The 17822-nt window shown below is 45.6% G+C and overlaps 1 protein-coding gene across 1 annotated transcript in view; it reads right to left on the bottom strand.

Moving 5' to 3' along the window:
• PFAS (phosphoribosylformylglycinamidine synthase) overlaps nt 1-17822 on the bottom strand; it is a gene marked incomplete at its 3' end in the record, with an annotated part of 49074 nt that overhangs the window by 20284 nt on the left and 10968 nt on the right. The window contains exons 5-10 of the mRNA XM_085045145.1: nt 14236-14309; nt 9858-10014; nt 8275-8336; nt 6549-6710; nt 2876-2989; nt 468-599 (exon numbers count right to left, since the gene is read on the bottom strand). Of these exons, the coding sequence (XP_084901271.1) occupies nt 468-599; nt 2876-2989; nt 6549-6710; nt 8275-8336; nt 9858-10014; nt 14236-14309 (701 nt within the window). The remainder of the gene's footprint in view (nt 1-467; nt 600-2875; nt 2990-6548; nt 6711-8274; nt 8337-9857; nt 10015-14235; nt 14310-17822) is intronic.

The following is a 17822-nucleotide window of genomic DNA, read 5'->3' as shown; positions in this document are numbered from 1 at the left end:
TGGTGTCACACAGGTGACACATACATTACACAGGTGACACAGGTGACACATATATGACTCGGGGATGACACAGGTGACACAGGTGACACTCAGGTGACACTGAGGTGACCCAGGTGACACTCACCTTGTTGGTCAGGTACCTCTTGCTGGCCACGGCCGGCAGCCTCAGCACTCTGCCCAGCGCTGTGCTCACTGCCAGCTCGGCCGGCAGCCATCGGTGTCACACAGGTGACACATTGAGCACACACAGGTGACACAGGTGACACTCAGGTGACACAAATGACACAGGTGACACTCAGGTGACACTCACCTTGTTGGTCAGGTACCTCTTGCTGGCCACGGCCGGCAGCCTCAGCACTCTGCCCAGCGCGGCGCTCACTGCCAGCTCGGCCGGCAGCCATCGGTGTCACACAGGTGACACATTGAACACACACAGGTGACACAGGTGACACACAGGTGACACCCACCTTGTTGGTCAGGTACCTCTTGCTGGCCACGGCCGGCAGCCTCAGCACTCTGCCCAGCGCCGTGGTCACTGCCAGCTCGGCCGGCAGGCTCAGCGGGCGCCGCGGGAGGGGACAGAGGGACACGCGGAACTCCTGGGGACACCAAAAAATTTGGGGAGGGTCACCCAAAAATTTGGGATCCCAAAATTCGGGGAAGTCAGATTTGGGGCTCCCCAAAAAAATTTGGGGGTTCAGAATTCAGGGAGGTGAAATTTTGGGGAATTAAATTGAAATTAAATTGGAATTAAATTGAAATTAAATTAAATTATGGGATAAATAAAAGAGGGAATCCCAAAATTTGGGGTGGGAGGTCTCGATTTGGGGAGGGGTCCCCAAAAAATCTGTGAGTCCCCAAAAAAATCTGGGGGGTTGGAAATTCAGGGAGGTGAAATTTTGGGGAATTAAATTGAAATTAAATTAAATTCAATTAAATTACAGGATAAATGAAAGAGGGAAACCCAAAATTTAGGGTGGGAGGTCTCGATTTGGGGAGGGGTCCCCAAAAAATCTGTGTGTCCCCCAGAAAAAATTTGGGGTCCCAAAATTCGGGGAGGTCAGACTTGGGGCTCCCAAAAAAATTTGGGGGGTTGGAAATTCAGGGAGGTGAAATTTTGAGGAATTAAATTGAAATTAAATTCAATTCAATTAAATTACAGGATAAATAAAAGAGGGAATCCCAAAATTTGGGGTGGGAGGTCTCAATTTGGGGGAGATCCCAAAATCTGGGGATCCCCAAAAAAATTTGGGGTTCCCAAAACTGGGTGAGTTCCAAATTTTGGGGGATTTAAAATTGAATTAATAAATTAAATAATGGAGAAAATGGGGGGAAAAGTCTGAGGGATCCTGAAATTTTGGGGAAGGTCAAATTTGGGGGTTCCCAAAAAATTTTGGGGTCCCAAAATTTGGGGAGTTCCAAAATTTGGGGGGATTTAAATGAAAGGGGAAACAAATAGGGTGGAAAAATGGGGGAGGAAGTCCCAAAATTTGGGTCAGTTTTTAGGGTTTCTCCCCAATTTTGGGTAATTTTTGGGCTCTATTTTTAGGATTTCCCTCCAAATTTGGGGTAATTTTTTGAAGGGTTTCTCCCCCAAATTTTGGGGTGATTTTTTGATGGGTTTTCCCCAAATCTGGGGTGATTTTTAGGTTTTCCTCCCCAATTTTTGGGTATTTTTGGAAGGGTTTTCCCCCAGTTTTGAGGTCATTTTTTGAAGCGTTTTCCCCCAAATTTTGGGATAATTTTTAGGGTTTCCCTCCCAAATTTGGGATGATTTTTGGAAGGGTTTTCCCCGAATTTTGGGGCAATTTTTGGAAGGGTTTTCCCCCCAAATTTGGGATAATATTTAGGGTTTTCCCCCAAATTTTGGGATAATTTTTGGGGTTTCTCCAAATTTGGGGTCATTTTTGAAGGGTTTTCCCCCAAATTTGAAGTTAATTTTTAGGGTTTCTCCCCCAAATTTGGGGTGATTTTTTGATGGGTTTTCCCCCAAATTTGGGGTGATTTTGGGGTCCCTTTTTATGGTTTTCCCCCCAATTTTGACATCAGTTTTTAGGGTTTCCCCCCAAATTTGGGGTGATTTTTGGAAAGGTTTTCCCCCAAATTTTGTGGTCCATTTTTGGGGTTTTCCTCCCCAAATTTGGGGTGATTTTTGGAAGGGTTTTCCCCCAAATTTGGGATAATTTTATGGTCCCTTTTTATGGTTTTCCCCCCAATTTTGACGTCAGTTTTTAGGAGTTTTTCCCCCAAATTTGGGGTCATTTTTAGGGTTTCCTCCCCAGTTTTGGGGTCATTTTTTGAAGCGTTTTCCCCCAAATTTGGGGTCATTTTTGAAGGTTTTTCTCCCAAATTTGGGGTAATTTTTTGAAGTGTTTTCCCCGAATTTTGGGGTAATTTTTGGAAGGGTTTTCCCCCAAATTTGGGATAATATTTAGGGTTTTCCCCCAAATTTTGGGATAATTTTTAGGGTTTCTCCAAATCTGGGGTCATTTTTGAAGGTTTTTCCCCCAAATTTGGGGTGATTTTTTTGGGGTTTTCCCCCAAATTTGAAGTTAATCTTTAGGGTTTTCCCCCAAATTTTGGGGTAATTTTTTCATGGATTTTCCCCAAATTTTGGGGTAATTTTTTGGGGATTTTCCCCCAAATTTTGGGGTAATTTTTTGGGGGTTTTTCCCCAAATTTGGGGCAATTTTTGGGGTCCCTTTTTATGGTTTCCCCCCCAGTTTTTTGGGGTTTCCCTCCCAAATTTGGGATATTTTTTTGGGTTTTTTCCCCCAAATTTGGGGCAATTTTTAAGGTTTCTCCCCCAAATTTTGGGATAATTTTTTGGGGTTTTTTCCCTAAAATTTGGGGTGATTTTGGGGTTTCCTCTCACCTTCTGGGGCATCTTGCCCAACACCCACTCCAGCTCCAGGTTGACAGGGGTTGGGAGTCCCTGGTGAGATCCTCCCTCGGGCACTGGAGAGGCCAAGTCATCCACCAGCACGATCTGGGGGGAAAAAAACCCCAAAAATCAGCCCAAAATCAGCCCAAAATCAGCCCAAAACATTCACAGAATTATCCTAAAAATCAGCAGCAAAATATCTGAAAAACAAACCAAAAAACAGCCAAAAATCAGCCCAAAATCAAACCAAAATACCCCAAAATCAGCCTAAAATCAACCCAAAAATATCCCAAAATCAGCCCAAAATCTGCCCAAAATCAACCCAAAATGATCCCAAAACACTCACAGAATTATCCTAAAAATCAGCAGCAAAATACCCCAAAAATAAACCCAAAAATCCCTGAAAATCGGCACAAAAATCAACCCAGAATCAGCCCAAAATCAGCCCAAAATGATCCCAAAATACTGACAGAATTATCCTAAAAATCAGCAGCAAAATATCTGAATAACAAATCAAAAAACAGCCAAAAATCAGCCCAAAATCTGCCCAAAATCAACCCAAAACCAACCCAGAATTATCCTAAAAATCAGCAGCAAAATATTTTAAAAATAAACCAAAAAACAGCCCAAAATCAGCCCAAAATCAGCCCAAAATCAGCCCAAAATGATCCCAAAATACTGACAGAATTATCCTAAAAATCAGCAGCAAAATATCTGAATAACAAATCAAAAAACAGCCAAAAATCAGCCCAAAATCAGCCCAAAATCAACCCAAAACCAACCCCAAATCAACCCAGAATTATCCTAAAAATCAGCAGCAAAATATTTGAAAAATAAACCAAAAAACAGCCAAAAATCAACCCAAAATCAGCAGCAAAATCAGCCCAAAATCAGCCCAAAATCATCCCAAAACACTCACAAAATTATCCAAAAAATCAGCACCAAAATCACCCCAAAAAAACCCCAAAAATCAGCCCAAAATCAGCCCCAAACACTCACAGAATTGCCACAAAAATCAGCACCAAAATACCCGAAAAACAAACCAAAAATCAGGCCAAAATCAACCCAAAATCAGCCCAGAATTATCCTAAAAATCAGCACCAAGATGCCCCAAAAACATACCCAGGATCCCCTGAAAAAGTCACAAAATTGCCCGAAAAATCAGCCTCAAAAAACCCCAAAATCGCCACCAAAAAACCCCAAAACACCCACAAAATGACTGCAAAAATCAGCACCAAAATCACCCCAAAAACCACTCATGATCATCCCAAGAAACACTCAAAATCACCCCAAAAACACCCAGAAACACCCACAAAATTACTCTAAAAATCAGCACCAAAATCACCCCAAAAACATCCCAAAAAAACCCAAAAATCACCTGAAAATGACCTGAAAATCACCCCAAAAAACCCTGAAAATCAGCACGAAAATCAGCACAAAAATCAACCCAAAATCACCCCAAAACCACCCCAAAATTACCCTAAAAATCAGCCCAAAATACCCCAAAATCAGCGCCAAAATCCCACAAAATTACCACAAAAATCAACCCAAAATCAACCAAAACCACCCCAAAATCAGCCCCAAAAATCAGCCCCAAAATCAGCCCAAAATCAAACCAAAATCACCCCAAAATCAGCCCAAAATCAACCCCAAAATCAGCCCAAAATCAGCCAAAAATCAGCCGAAAATCAACCCAAAATCAACCCAAAACACTCACAGAATTATCCTAAAAATCAGCACCAAAATACCCGAAAAACAAACCAAAAAACAGCCAAAAATCAGCCCAAAATCAACCCAAAATCAACCCAAAATCAACCCCAAACACTCACAGAATTATCCTAAAAATCAGCCCAAAATCACCCCAAAATCCCTGAAAATCAGCCCAAAAATCAGCCCAAAATCAGCCCAAAATCAGCCCAAAATCAGCCCCAAACACTCACAGGATTATCCTAAAAATCAGCAGCAAAATACCCCAAAATTAGCCCAAAATCTGCCCAAAATCAATCCAAAATCAACCCAAAACACTCACAGAATTACCACAAAAATCAGCACCAAAATCACCCCAAAATCAACCCAAAAATCCCTGAAAATCGGCAGAAAAATCACCAAAAATCAGCCCAAAATCAACCTAAAATCAGCCCAAAATCAACACCAAAATCAGCCCAAAATCAACCCAAAATCAGCCCAAAATCAGCCCCAAACACTCACAGAGTTGCCACAAAAATCAGCACCAAAATCACCCAAAAATCACAGAAAATCGGCACAAAAATCAGCCAAAATCAGCCCAAAATCAACCCAAAACACTCACAGAATTGCCATAAAAATCAGCACCAAAATCAGCCCAAAATCAGCCCCAAATCAACCCAAAATCATCCCCAAACACTCACAAAATTATCAAAAAAATCGGCACAAAACCACCCCAAAAAACCCTGAAAATCAACCGAAAATCAGCCCCAAACACTCACTGAATTATCCTAAAAATCAGCACCAGAATCACTCAAAAATCCCGGAAAATCAGCCCAAAATCAGCCCAAAATCAGCCCCAAAATCAACCCAAAATCAGCCCAAAACACTCACAAAATTACCACAAAAATCAGCACCAAAATACCCCAAAACAAACCAAAAATCAGCCCAAAATCAGCCCCAAATCAGCCCAAAATCAACCAAAAATCAACCAAAAATCAACCCCAAAATCATCCCAAAATTGGCCCAAAAGCACCCCAAAAATCAACCCAAAATCAACCCAAAATCATCCCCAAACACTCACAGAATTGCCACAAAAATCAGCACCAAAATCACCCAAAAACAAACCAAAAATCACCCCAAAAATCCACAAAATTACCACCAAAATCAAACCAAAACAAAAATCACCCAAAAATCACTCACCAAAAACCCACAAAATCACCCCAAAATTACCCACAGAAAACACCCCAAAATCACCCCAAAAATCCCCACAAAAATAACCCAAAATCATCCCAAAACTCAGAACCAAAATAACCCAAAATCATCCCAAAAATAACCCAAAATCATCCCAAAAATCCCCACAAAAACCTACAAAATCACCCCAAAAATCTGAACCAAAATCACCCCAAAATGACCCAAAAACCACCTCCAAGACCCCAAAAAAACCCCAAAAAACTACCCAGAAAAATCACCCAGAGGAACCCAAAGCCACCCGAGGGATCCTCAGGGTCCCCAATGATGTCCCCAGTGATGTCCCCAATGTCCCCAATGTCCCCAAATGTCCCCAACATCCCCAAATCCCCAATGTCCCCAATGTCCCCAATGTCCCCAACATCCCCAATGTCCCCAATGTCCCCAATGTCCCCAAATCCCAAAATATCCCCAATGTCCCCAATGTCCCCAATGTCCCCAATGATGTCCCCAATGTCCCCAATGTCCCCAATGTCCCCAATGTCCCCAACATCCCCAATGTCCCCAATGTCCCCAATGTCCCCAACATCCCCAATGTCCCCAATGTCCCCAATGATGTCCCCAATGTCCCCAATGTCCCCAACATCCCCAATGTCCCCAACATCCCCAACATCCCCAATGTCCCCAATGTCCCCAAATGTCCCCAGTGTCCCCAGTGTCCTCAATGTCTCCAACATCCCCACCATCCCCAATGTCCCCATTAATGTCCCCGCTGTCCCCAGGCTCTCACCTTGCCGTCCCCTGTCACTGTCCCCACCACACTCAGGGGACATCTCTCTCTCTCAGCCAGTCGCCTGAGCAGCGCCAGCGCCGCCGGCCGGACCAGCAGCGCGTTGGACTCCTGGTACTCTGCGCCCCACAGCTCCAGGACACTCAGCGTCGGGTCACCCAGCTGTCCCCAAATGTCACCAAGGTCACCAAAGGGTCACCAAGGCCATCATGGTCATTGGTGACAATGGGGGAGAAAAAGTATTGGGGTAAATGGGGACATTGGGGACACTGGGGACAAAGGACACTGCTGGTACTCTGCGCCCCACAGCTCCAGGACACTCAGCGTCGGGTCACCCAGCTGTCACCAGTGTCACCAAGGTCACCAAAGTGTCATCACAGCCATTGGTGATAATGGGGGAGAAAAGGCATTGGGGTAAATGGGGATTTGGGGACATTGGGGACACTGGGGACATTAGGGACACTGGGGACAAAGGACACTGCTGGTACTCTGCGCCCCACAGCTCCAGGACACTCAGCGTCGGGTCACCTAGCTGTCCCCAATGTCACCAAAGTGTCACCAATGTCACTGGAGCCATTGGTGATAATGGGGGAGAAAAGGGATTTGGGGACATTGGGGACACTGGGGACAAAGGACACTGCTGGCACTCTGCGCCCCACAGCTCCAGGACACTCAGCGTCGGGTCACCCAGCTGTCCCCAAATGTCACCAAGGTCACCAAAGGGTCATCACAGCCATTGGTGATAATGGGGGAGAAAAAGTATTGGGGTAAATGGGGACATTGGGGACACTGGGGACAAAGGACACTGCTGGTACTCTGCGCCCCACAGCTCCAGGACACTCAGCGTCGGGTCACCCAGCTGTCACCAGTGTCACCAAAGTGTCACCAATGTCACCGGAGCCATTGGTGATAATGGGGGAGAAAAGGCATTGGGGTAAATGGGGATTTGGGGACATTGGGGACACTGGGGACAAAGGACACTGCTGGTACTCTGCGCCCCACAGCTCCAGGACACTCAGCGTCGGGTCACCCAGCTGTCACCAATGTCACCGATGTCACCAAGGTCACCAGAGCCATTGGTGATAATGGGGAATTAACGATATTGAGGGAAATGAGGGAAAAATGGGGATTTGGGGACATTGGGGACATTGGGGACAAAGGACACTGCTGGCACTCTGCACCCCACAGCTCCAGGACACTCAGCGTTGGGTCACCCAGCTGTCACCAGTGTCACCAAGGTCACCAAGGTGTCACCACAGCCATTGGTGACATCATGGGATTAAAGGTATTGTGGGAATTGGGGTAACTGGGGATTTGGGGACATTGGGGACATTGAGGACACTGCTGGCACTCTGTGCCCCACAGCTCCAGGACACTCAGCGTCGGGTCACCCAGCTGTCACCGGTGTCACCAAAGTGTCACCAAGGCCACCACAGCCATTGGTGACATCATGGGATTGAAGGGAATTGGGAAAATTGGGGTAAATGGGGATTTGGGGACATTGGGGACATTGGGGACAAAGGACACTGCTGGCACTCTGTGCCCCACAGCTCCAGGACACTCAGCGTCGGGTCACCCAGCTGTCACCAGTGTCACCAAGGTCACCAAAGTGTCACCATGGCAATTGGTGACATCATTGGATTAAAGGTATTGTGGGAATTGGGGTAACTGGGGATTTGGGGACATTGGGGACATTGGGGACATTGGGGACATTGGGGACACTGACCTGGAAGCGGCTGGCGTAGATGACAGCCCCGGCTGGCTCGGAGATCTCCTTCAGGACGTTGCCTGGGGACATTGGGGACATCATTGGGGACACTGGGGACACTCCAGGATCTTGGCCCTGTCCCGCTGTGTCCCCAGGTGTGGCTTTGTGTCACCCCAATGTCCCCTGTGATGTCCCCAGTGCTCCCAGTGTCCCCAGTGATGTCCCTAATGTCACCAGGGCTGTGTCCAGGACTGTCCCTGATGTCCCCAGTGTCCCCAATGTCCCCAGTGTCCCCAATGTCCCCAACCACCAATGTCCAATGGCACTCAATGTCACAATCCCCCCAATGTCCCCAATGACCCTAAATATCCCAAATGTCCTCCTGTGTCCCCAATGTCCCCAATATCCCCAATGTCCCCAATGTCTTCATTCACCCCAATGTCCCCAGTGTCCCCAAATGTCCCCAAATGTGTCTCACCGTTGCCCCCAGCCCCCTGGTCGTGGATGGAGCTCACAGGGTTCTCAATGTCCCCCAATGTCCCCAATGTCCCCAAATCCCCAATGTCCCCAACATCCACAATGTCCTCACTGTCCCCAATATCCCCAACATCTCCAATGTCCCCATTAATGTCCCCAACGTCCCCAACGTCCCCAATGTCCCCATTAATGTCCCCAATGTCCCCAAATGTCTCACCATTGCCCCCAGTGCCCTGGTCATGGATGGAGCTCACAGGGTTCCAACGTCCCCAGTGTCCTGACTGTCCCCACTGTCCCCACTGTCCCCAATGTCCTCATTCACCCCAATGTCCCCAACACCCCCAATGTCCCCAATGTCCCCAACATCCCCAACATCCCCAATGTCCTCATTCACCCCAATGCCCCCAACACCCCCAATGTCCCCAAATGTCCCCAAGCCCCTCACCATTGCCCCCAGCGCCCTGGTCATGGATGGAGCTCACAGGGTTCCAACATCCCCAATGTCCCCAATGTCCCCAATGTCCCCAATGTCCCCAACGTCCCCAATGTCCCCAATGTCCCCAAATGTCTCACCGTTGCCCCCAGCCCCCTGGTCATGGATGGAGCTCACAGGGTTCCTCTCACCAGTGTCCCCAATGTCCCCAAATGTCCCCAATATCCCCAGTATCCCCAATGTCCCCAATGTCCCCAAATGTCCCCAAGCCCCTCACCATTGCCTCCAGCCCCCTGGTCATGGATGGAGCTCACAGGGTTCCTCTCGCCAATGTCCCCCGTATCCCCAAATGTCCTCACTATCCCCAGTATCCCCACTGTCCCCAATGTCCCCAAATGTCCCCAACGTCCCCAATGTCTCCAACGTCCCCAATGTCCCCAGTGTCCCCAAATGTCCCCAAGCCCCTCACCATTGCCCCCAGCCCCCTGGTCATGGATGGAGCTCACAGGGTTCCAACGTCCCCAATGTCCCCAATGTCCCCAATGTCCCCAATGTCCCCAAATGTCCCCAAATGTCTCACCATTGCCCCCAGCCCCCTGGTCATGGATGGAGCTCACAGGGTTCCAACGTCCCCAATGTCCCCACTGTCCCCAATATCCCCAGTGTCCCCAAATGTCCCCAAGCCCCTCACCGTTGCCCCCAGCGCCCTGGTCGTGGATGGAGCTCACAGGGTTCCTCTCTCCGCTCTCCACACATCCCCTCAGCACTCTGTTCAGCTTCTGCTCCATCTCGGGGTCACCGCGCTGCACGGCGCCCAGGTCCCGCTCCGCCTCGTTGTCACCTTGCACCTGGGGACAGCCAGTGACATCGGTGTCACCGGGGAAATCCATCCAGGGACACCCAGAATGCAAAAAACCCCAAAAAAATCCACCCAGGAATAATGAAAATGCAAAAAATCTTCACCCAGAAACCCCAAAAATCCCAATTTCTCACAGCTGACGCTCGTCTTCGTTGTCACCCTGCACCTGGGGACAGCAGGTGACATCGGAGTCACCGGGAAAATCCATCCAGGGACACCCAGAATGCAAAAAACCCCAAAAAATCCACCCAGGAATAACAAAAATGCAAAAAATCTTCATCCAGAAACCCCAAAAATCCCAAATTCCCGCAGGTCACACTCGGCCTCATTGTCACCTTGCACCTGGGGACAGCAGGTGACATCAGAAATGGAAAAATCCCCAAAAAAATCCATCCAGGGACACCCAGAATGCAAAAAACCCCCAAAAAATCCAACCAGGAATAACAAAAATACAAAAAATTTTCATCCAGAAACCCCAAAATCCCCAAATTCTCACAGGTGACGCTTGGTGTCATTGTCACCTTGCACCTGGGGACAGCAGGTGACATCGGTGTCACCGGGAAAATCCATCCAGGGACACCCAGAATGCAAAAAACCCAAAAAAAATCCACCCAGGAATGACAAAAATACAAAAAATTTTCATCCAGAAACCCCAAAAATCCCAAATTCCCACAGGTCACACTCGGCCTTGTTGTCACCCTGGGCTTGGGGACAGCAGGTGACATCGGTGTCACCGGGGAAATCCATCCAGGGACACCCAGAATGCAAAAAACCCCAAAAAAATCCAACCAGGAATAACAAAAATACAAAAAATCTTCATCCAGAAACCCCAAAAATCCCAATTTCTCACAGGTGACGCTCGGCTTCGTTGTCACCTTGGGCTTGGGGACAGCGGGTGACATCGGTGTCACTGGGAAAATCCATCCAGGAATAGGAAAAATGCAAAAAACCCCAAAAAAATCTGCCCAGGAATGACAAAAATACCCCCAAAAAACATCTGGGAACCCAAAAATCCCAAATTCCCGCAGGTCCCGCTCTGCCTCGTTGTCACCCTGCACCTGGGGACAGCGGGTGACATCAGTGTCACCGGGAAATCCATCCAGGGACACCCAGAATGCAAAAAACCCCCAAAAAATCCACCCAGGAATAACGAAAACACCCCCAAAAAACATCTGGGAACCCAAAAATCCCAAAATTCCCGCAGGTCACACTCGGCCTTGTTGTCACCTTGGAAATGGGGACAGCAAGTGACATCGGAGTCACCGGGAAAATCCATCCAGGGACACCCAGAATGTGAAAAACCCAAAAAAAATCCACCCAGGAATGACAAAAATAGCCCCAAAAAACATCTGGGAACCCAAAATCCCCAAATTCCCGCAGGTCACACTTGGCCTCGTTGTCACCTTGCACCTGGGGACAGCAGGTGACATCGGAAATGGAAAAATCCCAAAAAAAAATCCATCCAGGGACACCCAGAATGCAAAATACCCCAAAAAAATCTGCCCAGGAATAACAAAAATGCAAAAAATCTTCATCCAGAAACCCCAAAATCCCAAATTCCCGCCGGTCACGCTTGGCCTGGTTGTCACCTTGGGCTTGGGGACAGCAGGTGACATCGGTGTCACCGGGAAAATCCATCCAGGGACACCCAGAATGTGAAAAACCCCAAAAAAATCCACCCAGGAATAACAAAAATACCCCCAAAAAACATCTGGGAACCCCAAATCCCCAAATTCCTGCAGGTGACGCTTGGTGTCATTGTCACCTTGCACCTGGGGACAGCGGGTGACATCGGTGTCACCGGGAAATCCATCCAGGGACACCCAGAATGCAAAAAACCCAAAAATAATCCACCCAGGAATAACAAAAATACACAAAATCTTCATCCAGAAACCCCAAAAATCTCCAAATTCCCGCTTGGCCTCGTTGTCACCTTGGGCTTGGGGACAGCAGGTGACATCGGAAATGGAAAAATCCCCAAAAAAATCCATCCAGGGACATCCAGAATGCAAAAAACCCCAAAAAAATCCACCCAGGGATAATGAAAATAGCCCCAAAACACATCTGGGAACCCAAAAATCCCAAAATTCCCGCAGGTGACGCTTGGCCTCGTTGTCACCTTGGGCTTGGGGACAGCAGGTGACATTGGTAATGGAAAAATCCCCAAAAAAATCCATCCAGGGACACCCAGAATGCAAAAAACCCCAAAAAAATCTGCCCAGGAATAACGAAAATACAAAATATCTTCATCCAGAAACCCCAAAAATCCCAATTTCTCACAGGTGACGCTCGGCTTCGTTGTCACCTTGGGCTTGGGGACAGCAGGTGACATTGGTGTCACCGGGAAATCCATCCAGGGACACCCAGAATGCAAAAAACCCCAAAAAAATCCATCCAGGAATAACAAAAATACCCCCAAAAAACACCTGGGAACCCAAAAATCCCAAAATTCCCGCAGGTCTAGCTCAGCCTTGTTGTCACCTGGGATCCCAAAATTCACTCTGGGATCCCAAAATCCCCCAAATCCACCCCAAATCCCCCAAAAATCCCCCTAAATCCTCCTAAAATCCACCCTAAATCCCCCAAAAATCCCCCTAAATCCCCCCAAATTCCTCCATTTTTTTCCCAAATCCCCAAAATTCCCCCAAAAATCCCCAAAAAGTCCCAAACCTGGATGGAGGAAGCAGCTCCTCCCCCGACCCCGATCCTATAAACAGGACCTCCCGAAGTCCCCTCAAATCCCCCAAAATCCTCTCCAAAGCATCCCAAATCCACCCTGAATTCCCAAAAATCCCCTAAAATTCACTCTGGGGTCCCAAAATCCCAAAAATCCACCCCTGGGATCCCAAATTTTCCCCTAAATCCCACAAATCCACCCTAAATCCCTTCAAAATTTCCCTACAATCCTCCAAAATCCTCTCCAAACCACCCCAAATCCACCCTAAATTCCCAAAAATCCCCTAAAATTCACACTGGGATCCCAAAATCCCAAAAATCCACCCCTGGGACCCCAAATTTCTCCTAAATCCCACAAAAATCCCCCTAAAAATTGCCATAAATCCCCTCAAATCCCCCAAAATCTTCTCCAAACCACCTCAAATCCACCCTGAATTCCCGAAAATCCCCTAAAATTCACACTGGGATCCCAAAATGTCCCAAATCCACCCTAAATCCCCCCAAATCCACCCTAAATTCCCCAAAAATCACCCATAAATCCCCCAAAATCCTCCTAAATTCCCCCAATTTTTTCCCAAATCCCACAGAAATTCCCAAATTTCCCCCAAAAATCCCCAAAAAGTCCCAAACCTGGATGGAGGAAGCAGCTCCTCCCCCGACCCCAATCCTATAAACAGGACCTCCCAAAATCCCCTCAAATCCCCCAAAATCCTCTCCAAAGCACCCCAAATCCACCCTGAATTCCCGAAAATCCCCTAAAATTCACTCTGGGATCCCAAAATGCCTCAAAATCCACCCCAAATCCACCCGAAATCCTCCTAAAATCCACAATAAATCCCCCAAATCCACCCTAAATCCCCACAAAATCCTCTCCAAACCACCCCAAATCCACCCTAAATTCCCCAAAATCCCAAAAATCCACACCTGGGATCCCAAATTTTCCCCTAAATCCCACAAATCCACCCTAAATCCCCTCAAAATTGCCCTAAAATGCTCCAAAATCCTCTCCAAAGCACCCCAAATCCACCCTGAATTCCCAAAAATCCCCTAAAATCCACACTGGGATCCCAAAATCCCCCAAATCCACTCCTGGGACCCCAAATTTTCCCCTAAATCCCACAAAAATCCCCCTAAAATTTGCCATAAATCCCCTCAAATTCCCCCCAAAATCCTCTCCAAAGCACCCCAAATCCACCCTAAATTCCCTAAAATCCCCTAAAATCCACCCCAAATCCCCCAAAATCCCCACAAAATTTCCCCCAAATCCACCCTAAATCCCACAAAATCCTCTCCAAACCACCCCAAATCCACCCTAAATTCCCGAAAATCCCCTAAAATTCACTCTGGGATCCCAAAATCCCAAAAATCCACCCCAAATCCCCCTAAATCCCCCTAAAATACACCCCAAATTCCCTCTAAATCACCCTAAAATCCTCCAATTTTCCCCCAAATTCCCCAAAATCCTCCCAAAAATTCTCCCAAAATTCCCAAGAAATTCCCAAAATTCCCCAAAATTCCCAAAAAAGTCCCAAACCTGGATGGAGGAAGCAGCTCCTCCCCCGACCCCGATCCTATAAACAGGACCTCCCAACTTCACCACCAACATCCCTGGGGAGAGAGAGAGAGAAAAAACCCCCAAAATTGGGGATTTGGGGGAAATTTGGGGGAATTTGGGGAAATTTGGGGGAAATTTTGAATTTGAGAATGGTAGTTGAAGGTTGGGGAATTGGGGAAAATTTGGGTGGATTTTGGGGATATTGGGGATTTGAGGATTTTGGAGAGGATTTTGATTTAGAGAATTTGAGGAAAATTTGGGGAATTGGGGGATTTTGAGAACATATGGGGGATTTGAGGGAATTTTTGAGGGATTTTAGGAGGATTTGGGAAAATTGGGGAATTTGGAGAATTGGGATAATTTGGGATTTTGGGGAATTTGGGGATTTGAGGATTTGGGGGAATAAGTGGGGATTTTGGGGAAATTTTTGGGGGATTTGGAGAGGTTTGAGGTTTTGGGGATTTGGGAAATTTGAGGATTTGGGGAATTTTGGAGAATTTTTGGGGGAATTTGGGGAGGTTTGAAATTATGGGAATTTTGGGAGATTTTGGGATTTAGGGGATTGGGGGAAATTGGGGGAATTTGGAGGAAATTTGGGGGTTTTGGATGGGAAAAGGGGATTTGGCGATTTTCACAGATTTTGGGAGGATTTTGGGGAAATTTGGGGATTTAGGTGGAATTTGGGAAGATTTGGAGGAATTTGGGGGATTGAATAGGTTGGGGAATTTGGAGGATTTGGGGGAATTTTGGGAATTTGGGGGAGGTTTGGGGAGATTTGGGGAAGGGAATTTGGGGAATTTGGGGAAATTTGGGGTTTGGAAATTTGGGGCTATTTGGAGAGGATTTGGAGAGATTGGAATTTTTGGGGGATTTCAATGGGATTTGGGTGGTTTTCGGGAAATTTAGAGGGATTTGGGTGATTTAGGGTGGTTTGGAGGATTTTGAATTTTAGGATTTCGGGAATTTGGTTATGGGGATTTTGGGGGAATTTTGGGGGATGTCACGTGGATTTGGGGTGATTTTGGGGGAATTAAAGAATTTGGGATCCTGCAGGGGGATTTGGGGAGTATTTTGGGGCAATTTTGGGGTTATTTTAGAGTATTTTTGGGGTGTTTTGGGGTTTTTTTGGCTCTCACCAGGCTCTGGGATTATTCAGGTTATTCAGGGTATTTTTGGGTCATTTTTAGGGTATTTTTGGGTCATTTTTAGGGTTTTTTGGGTTCTCACCAGGCTCAGGCACCTCTTTGGGGTAATTTAGATCTATTTTAGGACATTTTAGGATATTTTTAGGATATTTTTAGGATATTTTTTGGTTCTCACCAGGCTCAGGTGCCTCTTTGGGGTAATTTAGGGTATTTTTGGGGTGGTTTAAGGTCATTTTTAGGTTATTTTTGGGGGTTTTTTGGTTCTCACCAGGCTCAGGCACCTCTTTGAGGTTATTTAGGGATATTTAGGGACATTTTAGGGTATTTTAGGGTACTTTTAGGGGTTTTTTTGGTTCTCACCAGGCTCAGGCACCTCTTTAGTGTTATTTAGGGACATTTTTAGGATAATTTAGGTCATTTTTAGTATATTTTTTTGGGGTTTTTTGGGTTCTCACCAGGCTCAGGCGCCTCTTTGGGGTAATTTAGATCTATTTTAGGACATTTTAGGATATTTTAGGATATTTTTAGGTTATTTTTGGGGTTTTTTAGGTTCTCACCAGGCTCAGGCGCCTCTTTGAGGTATTTTTTGGGTAATTTAGGATATTTTTTGGGTAATTTAGGATATTTTTTAGGATATTTTTGGGTTCTCACCAGGCTCAGGCAACTCTTTGGGGTAACTTAGATATGTTTTAGGGTATTTTAGGATATTTTTAGGATATTTTAGGATATTTTTAGGATATTTTTTTGGGTTTTTTTTAGGTTCTCACCAGGCTCAGGTGCCTCTTTAGTGTAATTTAGGGACATTTTAGGGTATTTTTGGGTCATTTTAGGATATTTTTTTGGGTTTTTCTGGTTCTCACCAGGCTCAGGCACCTCTTTGGGGTATTTTTTGGGTAATTTAGGATATTTTTAGGATATTTTTTGGTTCTCACCAGGCTCAGGCACCTCTTTGGGGTAATTTAGATCTATTTTAGGACATTTTAGGATATTTTTAGGATATTTTTAAGACATTTTTAGGTTCTCACCAGGCTCAGGCGCCTCTTTTGGGTAATTTAGATCTATTTTAGGATGATTTAGGATATTTTTGGGGATTTTTTAGGATATTTTTAGGTTCTCACCAGGCTCAGGCGCCTCTTTTGGGTAATTTAGATTTATTTTAGGATGATTTAGGATATTTTTAGGATATTTTTGGGTTCTCACCAGGCTCAGGCGCCTCTTTGGGGTAACTTAGATACGTTTTAGGATATTTTAGGATATTTTTAGGATATTTTTAGGACATTTTTAGGTTCTCACCAGGCTCAGGCACCTGTTTGGGGTAACTTAGATACGTTTTAGGATATTTTAGGATACTTTTAGGATATTTTAGGATATTTTTAGGATATTTTTAGGATATTTTTGGGTTCTCACCAGGCTCAGGCACCTGTTTGGGGTAACTTAGATACGTTTTAGGATATTTTAGGATATTTTAGGATACTTTTAGGATAATTTAGGATATTTTTAGGATATTTTGGGTTCTCACCAGGCTCAGGCGCCTCTTTGGGGTATTTTTGGGGTAATTTAGGATATTTTTGGGGTTTTTTTGGGTTCTCACCAGGCTCAGGTGCCTCTTTTGGGTAATTTAGGATATTTTAGGATATTTTAGGATATTTTTAGGATATTTTTTGGGTTCTCACCAGGCTCAGGCACCTCTTTGGGGTAACTTAGATTATGTTTTAGGATATTTTAGGACATTTTAGGATATTTTAGGATATTTTTAGGATATTTTTAGGATATTTTTTTGGTTCTCACCAGGCTCAGGCGCCTCTTTGAGGTATTTTTTGGGTAATTTAGGATATTTTTAGGATATTTTAGGACATTTTTGGGTTCTCACCAGGCTCAGGCGCCTCTTTGGGGTAATTTAGATTTATTTTAGGATGATTTAGGATATTTTTTGGGATTTTTTGGGGTTTTTTTGGGTTCTCACCAGGCTCAGGCGCCTCTTTGGGGTATTTTTGGGGTAATTTAGGATATTTTTAGGATATTTTTAGGATATTTTTAGGATATTTTTAGGATATTTTTAGGTTCTCACCATGCTCAGGCGCCTCTTTGGGGTAATTTAGATTTATTTTAGGATGATTTAGGATATTTTTAGGATATTTTAGGATATTTTTAGGATATTTTGGGTTCTCACCAGGCTCAGGCGCCTCTTTGAGGTTTTTTTTGGGTAATTTAGGATATTTTTAGGATATTTTAGGACATTTTTAGGTTCTCACCAGGCTCAGGCGCCTCTTTGGGGTAATTTAGGGTATTTTTGGGGTGGTTTAAGGTCATTTTTAGGATATTTTTAGGATATTTTGGGTTCTCACCAGGCTCAGGCACCTCTTTGGGGTAACTTAGATACGTTTTAGGATATTTTAGGATATTTTTAGGATAATTTAGGAT

The sequence above is a fragment of the Lichenostomus cassidix genome, unplaced genomic scaffold (genome assembly GCF_008360975.1).
Source record: "Lichenostomus cassidix isolate B80296 unplaced genomic scaffold, HeHo_3.0 HiC_scaffold_34, whole genome shotgun sequence".
Lineage (NCBI taxonomy): Eukaryota > Metazoa > Chordata > Aves > Passeriformes > Meliphagidae > Lichenostomus > Lichenostomus cassidix.
The sequence above is the reverse complement of the archived record's forward strand: the minus strand, read 5'-3'. Positions and strand labels throughout refer to the sequence as shown.